We start from the raw sequence: 10132 nt of genomic DNA, 5'->3' as shown, positions 1-10132 counted from the left end.
TTATTAAAATCCATTCATTAGATTTTGCGTGAAGAAGTAACATACATACAAAAACACTCACAAACATTCGCATTTATAATACTAAACTAATTTCACGGCAGTTTGATATGGCAAACTATAGCTAAAGATATAGCATCAACATCATCATCATTTTGTTTTTAAAAAAAATCTCGCGGCAAACATGGATTTTTACGGCATGCAAAGTAATTAAGTGTTTATTTGTAGTGTGCACTCGCCCTTATATTATGCTAGCATATAAGTATACTTTTGTACGTAATAAAGGTTCAGTTATTACTCAGACATTGGTGTTTCATTTGCATCCCGATAGGAACGTTAAATGGCGACCCTGCTGGGTCGACGTTGTCGCTCGCGCCTCGTGTTTCACATGCCATCATATTGCTCTTACAATGAAAAGTTATACGATTCGTTCCCAGAAAGTTTCTACATTAACATACATAGACCTTGTTTTAAACGGTGTGAAAGTGCGAAATTCGACTTATAATACGAGAAAATGGGTGGCTATAAATCTAAACAAGAAGAAGTAATAATAGCGCAAAGTGCTGCTGGAAATGGCACGAACGAGGCTACGTCTATGCAGAAGGAGTTGACATATCACGTCAGCACAACAAATATTATGCTCGGTGTGATCCTGTTCATCGTGGTTTTGGCACTGCTGTATGGCATATATCGCATCTATATACGCTGTTTTGACAAAAGAGTAGAACGGCATGTAGCGCATCATATCCTCCATTAAACGAAATCTATGAAGAAATAATGTCTATAAGACAATACTTAGTTAAATTAGGTTCAAGTCGTCGAACTGTTAAATTCCAGTCTGATAAGAGTTCATAAGCTAAACAATTGTATGATAAATTTACATTATTGTTAATTCTTTAGAAAGAAAGGAGTTAACGGTAGGAGACCTTGAATTAATAAATAAGCTAAGTATAGAGGTTAAATCTTTGTGTGACGAGATAAATAGCTTTTGTTCAGTATCGATAAAAAAAGGAAAACACCAACATGGAGAGATTTGAATTGAATGTTGCAGTTCCTCTACTGCCTATAATGACTGACGACGAAAAAGTCACCAAACAGCTTATTGCAAATATTGAAATGTATGATGGTATGTTAGAAAATAGTTCTAAACCAGCTTTGATTAATTTTTTCTTAAAATCTAGACTTTCGGAAGGTGCTAAACTCCGTTTGTCTCAAAGTTATGCGACTGTTCCAGATTTAATTAAAGACATGAAACAGTTTCTGCTTACTAGGAAATCTGACACAGCGATTCAACAGCAGTTGCAGAAGGCCAAACAACACCAATAATCCATCGAAGACTTTCGTAAGTCTATTTCACGTCACTGACCGCAATTCCGAGGTAAATATAACACAAGTACATTTAATCGCGGTTCTAAGTCAAATCGTGGACGCATATCCTATGCAAACAATTTTAATCAAAGATCTCATTTTAACAATAGTCAAAACACTTCGCGGCAAAATTTCATAGGCAATCGTTCTGTAAGCCGTAGTAATTACAATACTTGAGTTTTTCGGGGCCATAACCGACCAAATAATAATGGAGATAATTGTACTCGTACTGGTCGAGTAAATATAGCTCAAACGGAAAATAATACCAATCCGAATAATAATGAATCCGCTACTACATCTTTTCGTCAACACACATAATCATGCAATTAGTTCATGCAATTTTTTAAATTCTATTATATTGTACCTAAATGGCGTACAAAGTACATGGCTTGTTGACACCGAAGCATCGTTGTCAGCGGTGAAATACGAACACGTAGTTTCTAGAAATATTCCGTTCTATAATGAAAAGATAAGCATAAATGGTATTGGTGGGAAAATATGTTCTGAAGGCTTTCTTTATTTAACTTTGTGTCATAACGATTTACTGTTTATGCATAAATTTTATGTAATTAAAAATATACCTTGTCAAACCTATGGAATAATAGGTCGAGATTTTCTTACAAATTATATATGTAATTTAAACTTCGTTTCGTAGTTTTTGCGTAAAAGAGCAACAAACATACACACACACATACTTATATACAAACTTACGTCTTTATAATATTGGTGTGAATATTATGATTTAATAAGTGCTAACCCCGACTTCTCCACCGGCACTCACACTGCACCGCTTTATCCCAATGTGGCCTATCTGTCCCGAAGGTGTTCCACTTGGAGATTTTAACTATACCTAGTACATATCCAAGGTTACTTTTATAAAATTGTTAAGAACTCTCGAACCACGAAAAATACTTATTGTCCGGTTTGTAATATTTGTTGTTATTAAACAAGAACAGGGCGTTACCCCAGTACCTCGTGGTAACATATACCCCAGTAACATATGGATCGCATCACGTATGCACCCCACAAAGAAAATTGCATTGCGAGAGTGCAGTGTACGTGGCCGCGGGCTTCGTTATTTAGCGACTGCAATGTTTTGACATCATCATCATTTCACGACGTTCGGTTCTAAGCTGCCGTCATCCATCATGACCAGATCATCGGTCCATCACGTTTTTTTTATGGAAAAGGAGGACAAACGAGCATTCAAACACCAGAGAAATCACAGGAGCGTTGCCGGCCTTTAAGGAAGGTGTACGCGCTTTTTTTGTACCATGTCGTATCATCCCGCAAACACCGACCAAGGAAGCTCCTTGAAAACTGCACTGTGGAGGACCGCCACACATCCTGGTGGGGATGATATCCTAATTTGTGGCATGTCATGTCAAGGTGGATTTTAGCGGCGAAAATCAGATGAAACAGCTCTTCGGAACACTCCCCGTGATAAATGCGGTAGAAGACACACAATAAAGCAACGTCTCTAGGAAACGCCAAGTGCTCCAGCCGTTCACAGAGCACTGGGTCCCCGACAATTCGAGCTGTCCTGTGTTGCACGTGGTCAAATGGCTCGAGCTGATACTGGGGTGCGCCAGACCAGAGATGACAGCAATACTCCATAATTATGTGGCCGAACCTGCGCTTTGTAGAGCGATAGAATGTTGGTCGGCTTGAAGTATTGCAGTGCTCTATTTATGACGCACAGTTTCTTCGAAACCAATTTGGTTTTGCCCTCCAGATGACCGCAGAATTGGCAATCGCTCGAGATTTCGAGACCCAGTATTCCGATACAAAGCGAGGCTGTAAGGGAAGTGCTGTCGAAGAGCGGTGATACCACAAATAGGGTTTTTTTCTGGGGTTTAAATTGGACAAGGTTCAATTTACTCCATTCCACGACCTTCTCAAGAGAGGACTCGATAGAAGGCACAGGCTTCTCCCGGCACTGGTCGACGATCTCCCAAGAGACCTACATGGCCCGTGTCGACGGCATCTCTTTTTAGTTTACCTACCAATATTAATGGTAAAAGAGAGAATAGAAACATTCACACATATACTTATATTTCACATATTTCCTTAATTCATAAATCAAACCGTTGCGCGGCTGGCAGTGATTGCAATTCTTTGTTTCATACGGATCTTTGTAAATGAGTATTTTTTAAAATCATATTCAAGTTAAGTTCTTATATAAATATGAATTCGGTAAACAGTAACTTACTCCAGCGGCGCAGCGACCCAAAGTAGTAGTAGTTGGCCTCCGACACGAGAGTCCTCTAGTTATTTCTCGGCCGACCGAAATATAATTTACCAAAATAATAGAAGATTAGTCGCTGCATCTCACGAGGCTAATGAGTTGTTCCGCACCAAATCTCTGACTAACTACTTAACAGTGACATTTCGGGGCTAAAGCCGGATTAACGGTACTTCTGATTATTTAGAATTATATTTATTATTATCAAATATGTCACGGTTCATTATCCACGAGCAAATATTTAAATTGTTAACGGACAAGTCCGTTGTTGTAATTGTCAACCTTTTTATCACTGCTGCCAGGTTTAAGGAATGAAGGAAGGAATATTATCGTCCAGACATGTCAAAAATTGTAACAAAATGAAGCTCAAATAATAGTACCGGAAAAGTATAAGTGGAAGACTACCTACAAAGATAAGAAAAGGTCAAAGGACAAAGGACAAAGAGGACGGTTTAAGGAAATCTGTTGAAAGGAAAAAAGTAGGACTATGTAAAAAAGAAAATATGAGATGCCATCAAAACATAATTGTATAATAACCAAGTCTCGCAACAGAGTAACTTTACCGTAAAAAGTTGTGAGATCCATGTAATACACATTCGGCCAATTTATTAGCAATTAATTACTTAACAGCATTTTAAAGTGACCATATCGATTTTAAAAAGTATATAACGTTTTAAATAAAGAGAGTAATATATATATATATAAGATAAGTACCAATATATATATATATATATATATTGGTACTTATCTAGGATATGAAAATTAAAAATTGTAAATTCAGCCAACGTTGTGTATGCCGCAAAGAGTGTTTGGGTTTGGGTACTATGTTTGTTTGTCATGACAATAGCACCTACACCCTAGAAGTTTGTCATTCTATTCATTCATGAGGCTTTGCCATAGATGGCGACTGCTTCCTTAAAGCTTCTAGTGTGGAGCGTTCGTCTTGCTTTAATAAACAAGCTCTACTGATAATATCTGCTTATAATTTATTACCAGATGATACCATCAATCACTTTATATATTTTACAACTTTAATGAACAGCAGGAGCAAGGAGCCAGTTCGATTAATAATTATAATTAACCATGTTGGTTTTGCCCATTGTTAGCAAAAACACCATTTATCATATTAACTGAGGTTTGTGGGTTACGAGTAATATTTAATAGTTATTTATGTTTTTGTTATAAATATAATAAAAATATTAGTAAGGATTTTGTAGGGATATACCAAAATTATTTTCACATCATTTCAAGAACCATGAAAATGATTCTATTTTCTACTATGTAGGTATACCATTTCCAGTGGCACGATGTCGCCACAAGCAGCAACATATAAGCAAGCATGACAGAGCCTGTCACGAAGATTCAACCAAATAACAAAAAGAACATTCATATACAATTATATGTTAATAATATTATAAAGTAGCAATACTCATTAAACTCTAACTCTTCAAAAGTGGTGCCCCCATATTGAAGGATTGGCGAATAGGCTTAGTTCTGCAGCATATGCGGTTAAGAAAATCAGACGGTTTACTGACATAGATACGGCGAGATTAGTATACTTTAGTTATTTTCATAGTATTATGTCCTATGGTATATTGTTATGGGGCAGTGCGGCCGATATTAATACTATCTTTGTGCTGCAGAAGAGGGCTATTCGCACGATTTATAACCTAGGTCCTAAAGAATCATTAAGAGAAAATTTTAAGAAATAAACATTTTGACTGTTGCTTCTCAATACATTTTTGATAATGTTTTGTATGTTCATAAGCACATTGAGGAATTTTCTAGAAACTGTGACATTCATAATGTTAACACGAGGAACAAACATAAACTTGTTATGCCTACTACTCGGTTGGGTCGAGTTAGTAAGTCTTTTGTTGGGCGATGTATATGCTTCTACAATATGATCCCAGAAAATGTACAAAACAAATGTGTTACGAAATTTAAACGAATTGTTAAAAAAGGTTTGTGTGGGAAAGGTTATTATAGCATAAACGATTTTCTTAATGACACCACGGACTGGGATTAAAGCGAACACCCTCAGGCTCTTTAATTATTAATGTTTATTGTACGATATTACATTGTAATCCATATTTTATATAAAAAAAAAGCCCGCTGAGTTTCTTGCGCCCATTCTTCTCAGGTCTGAGGCAGTCTCTTTTGAATGGGTGGTAGATTTTGACGTTCAATAAGTGATTATAAATCCTATTTTGAATAAAAATATTTGAATTTGAATTTGTGACTCGCGGATCTTCCAACCGTGTCCCACAGCTCTCCGCTAATTCACTAATTGGGGAACTCGTTAATTGCTTGCCAAACACACCGACCTCTTAACTACTGTGTAAGTTGTACGCTCAACAAATGGTGAGCTTAATGACCGATTAAAAGCTTAATGGATAAGTCATCACCCAAACAAGTACGTAAATATTAAATTATAAACATTTTACAAGTAACAAAATGAGGCAAATTGAGGCAATAGTAGTGTACATCATTGGCATTATACGTTTGTATTAACCGATTATTAACAGTAAGTATGTGGTGACTGGATGGTTGGGTCACTTTCAAATCAGCTCATTCTATGTGACTTTTTTCTTAGACATCAGAAAAGTTTTAATATTTTTTGGTTTTTATTTATATTTCATACACAACCTGAAATCTGATGGAAACAAGTAATAAATTACAGAATGTAACTAAATCTAGTGTCGAATATGGTTGACAAATGTAATGTTGATGAATGCCGCCAGTATGACGCGGCCTGAAGGTATGCGCCACCTATTTACATGTTAAACAAATGCTTTCTCTGCTCACGTACTACCAGCATCAGTCTCCGCGAACTTTGAACGAGTATCGCTCCTTACCCAAATATGATGTCTACGATTGAACTCTAAATTATTATAATTCAGTCATAAAGTATTCGCATATTCAAATTCAAATTCAAAATAGGATATGAAATCACTTATTGATAGTCATAAACTACCACCCATTCGAAACAGTACCCCACCCCACCTGAGAAGAAAGGGTGCAAAAGCTTTTTGTTTTCATAAAAATACCGTTACAATGTATATCGTACTATAAAACTTATTATTTAGCCTGAGGGCGGTCGCTCCATTCCCAATCTGTGGTATCATGTCATGGTCATTCTTGTTATAGTAACCTTTACCACATAAACTTTTATTACAATTATATCTTTTCGATTGCGTAACACTTTTGTTTTTTTTTTTAACATTTTCTGGGATCTTGTTGTAAAGCATATACCTCTCCCTGCGTCGTAATCCTCAGTACTGAGGGTCGTGACCACCCCTCTGTATCACTTTCTCACGTATGATCGCTCTCCATCTATTCCTGTCTCTGGCGGTGTGAAAGGCATTGTGAACCGTAGAGTCGAGGGCGGAGCGGATCTGATCGGACCATCGTGTTGGACTGCGTCCACGAGGCCTCTTCCCATCTATTTTGCCGACCACAATGAGCCTCTCAGGGTTTCCATCGTCCTTCCTTGCCATGTGACCGAAGTATTCTAAAACTCTGCGCAGACATTCGGAAGACAATCGCGAGGAGATCCTGAGTTCACGCAGTATGGAGAGATTAGATCGAAATGCTGTCCAGGGGATACGGAGCATCTTTCTCCAGCACCACATCTCAAAGGCGTCAATGCGTATACAACGCCCCACAAAACACTTACTACCACGACTTAGCCGAGTAGTGGGCATACGTCTTCGTCTTATTAATAAGAGCGATGTAGGTAAAGTTAGTCCAAGTTTAAAATTACTTCTTCCTGTCTTGTATATATTCTGTAGTGGCAATGTTAATATTATAATAATTTTACTTCGCATTACGAAGCTTATTGCTGAATTGTCATATTGTTATGTCGTTATTTTATTTACATAAATTCCTACCCCAATCCGAGTGCTAAGTGTATTTTTAAGTTTGAGTTCGAGTAATGATTATTTAAATATGTTTTATATTTTAAATAATATGTCAATTAATTAATAATTGAAATCTGCTGATATAATACTGTTGATAGCGCTTTACTACACACATCTGCTCGTTCAGGAGTCCCAAACAATTCATATAGTTTTCACGGGGTCTTCGCAATCTCATAACATGAAAGGAATATTATTATATAATTAATATATTATCATCAGAGACATAATTAATGAAATATGAGTGGGTTTATAGATAAACTCGGCGTCATATTATAGACTCAAGTCAAGTCAGTAAGGACGGCGAGCTTCTCTCTTTGAATGTTCTTATTGGGTGTGTCGTAACATAAACTTTTAAGTCACGACGCTTTTGTCTGTAATGCATCGATGTGTAATACAATGTGCAGGTTCCAAGTAACAAGTTCAAGAGTAGGGCCACGCAGAGTGTACACCGCACCGCACAAGTGAGCAGCAGCCGCCACTCAGCCGCGTCGCGTCGCGGTCGGAGTGCCCACACTCCCATCCCAACTGTGGACTGCCACCGCCACCAGCGCCTGTCGCCACTCGCCACTCGCCAGTCGCCGGCCAGACACTAACAAGTAACACAGTGCTAGTGGCTGCTACGGAGGACACACGTCGGTAACGAGCGCGGGAAAGTACGTCGTGATCGTAAACCGAGTGCTTTTTATAATTCAGTTGCCACTTGCCAGGTCGACGGACTGTCAACCATGCAGAACTTTATACGGTGAGTTCTAAAACTATTTGACGACAACTAACAACAGGTCAACTAAATAATATATCCTGCACAAATCAAAAGCGGGAATATTTTTGTATGTTTTGCGTTTTCCAGACAGATCTATGTTTGTGATTTAGGCAACCTGATTGAAATGAGGCGTTAGCTGGTAAATAATTCGCATACTCGAACACAAGAATGTGTGATGGGAACTGGTAGCGCCGTTAACTTTATTGTCTTACCTGTAGTACATACATAACATGTGTGGCGCGGAAAACAATACTATATAGCTGTCCGTTTAGCATACATCGTCTATACCTATAACTGTCATTTATAATATTATGATCCCGAAGGTTGCGGGTTCTATCAAGCTGGATTCTACAATCATTTTATAAAGTCAAGTCGGTGTATATCTATAAACTTATTTATACTTCGATCATCTATAATATGATTGCGTAAAAAGCAATACAGGCAGATCATAACAAGATGGAAAGATGAAGTAAATATACAAATTACTCATGATAGAGATATTTAGAGTTTTTGGCAGTTGATCTTCACCCACTCAGTGGTTCCTGTAGAATAGTTAAAAATTACCTACTAACAAAAAAAGTAATAACTAAATCTTAGAAAATAAATCTAAACTATAAATAACTGCTTAAATTTAAGTTAAATAAACTTTAATTCACATGTGCTGGAAATAATAAGCGTATGATTGCGGTTTTTTACCTTCCTTTATTAGAGGATGCACAAGAGCAAGAGCAATTTTAATGTTTTTCCACATAATTACTGTGATTTTTTACTATTTTCGTTCGAAAAGCTTAAATTATGTTAGTGTGTAAGTACCTAGTCTTAAAAAAAAAACAAAGAAAAAAATTTCAATTGCAAACAACATTTATGAGTTTTACAATGTGTTATTTTAATACATAAATATAAAACAATTTGAAATATAAAAAGCTTTTGAGGCCAATATATCAATAGAAGCTCGCACTCTTTCCATGGGAAATTTCTTCACTGCCAATCGTACGGATTGTTTTAAGGACTCCAAATTATCATGGCGTTTAGAGCAAGCCATACTCTCTAAAACTGACCATCTAATCCAGCGGATTAAGATCGGGACTAGACGTATAAGGGGCTTCACTATATTCTCATGAATGGTATCTTGATACAACTGTGCCGATGTTTTAATACCTTTTTCACAAAAGTATGGCTTCCTTCACAGCTAATACCAACAATAATTTGGTGTATTATTGTTGGTATTACCGAAGTCGGATAGTGCCCACGTTGCACTCTGTCGACTAATTGGGAAGCTTCCTTAGAGCTTTGAGCATAAATACGGTCATTTTGCTTGTTAAAATTTTGCTCAATTGTAAAAAAAATCTCATCCGTAAACAAAATTTCTGTGAAAATCTCTTTGCGTACCGCTTAAGTAGTTTTTTTGATTTTACCACCCTATTCATTTTCAAATTATCAGTTAAGAAATGACAAGTACGTCTCTTATAGGCTGCAAGTCTGGACTTGCAGCCTATAAGATATTTTATATGACTCTGGAGTCATCTTTTAAAATCCGCGACATGGTTCTGGGTGCTATATTCATTTCCTTACTGCTTTGACCACCTTTTCGTACGAACACTACGTGGACGACCAGATCTTTTTCTGTCACAAACAAAGGAGGTCTAATTGTACCTATTAATTGTCCGGTACACAAACATTTTACTAATACCAAGCGTATGGAGAGTTTTAAAAATTGCATTCGGCTCCATACCTTCTTTGTGTCATATAATCACAGCGATTCGGTTCTCTTTATAACCGCACTCTATTTTAATATCGTAAAATCGCAAATAACGCTAAAATAGTTTTTTCTTTAAAGGG

General features: G+C 37.0%; 1 protein-coding gene across 1 annotated transcript in view; it reads left to right on the top strand.

Annotated features, from left to right (window-relative positions):
- Positions 1-8002: 8002 nt before the first annotated feature.
- Positions 8003-10132, top strand: part of LOC126978596 (uncharacterized) — a 43052-nt gene continuing 40922 nt past the window's right edge. Inside the window, exon 1 of the mRNA XM_050827556.1 lies at positions 8003-8275. Within this exon, the coding sequence (XP_050683513.1) occupies positions 8259-8275 (17 nt within the window). The 5' untranslated portion in view covers positions 8003-8258. The remainder of the gene's footprint in view (positions 8276-10132) is intronic.

Source organism: Leptidea sinapis, chromosome Z (genome assembly GCF_905404315.1).
Source record: "Leptidea sinapis chromosome Z, ilLepSina1.1, whole genome shotgun sequence".
NCBI lineage: Eukaryota > Metazoa > Arthropoda > Insecta > Lepidoptera > Pieridae > Leptidea > Leptidea sinapis.
Note: the sequence above shows the minus strand (reverse complement) of the source record. Positions and strands in the feature narration are given on the sequence as shown.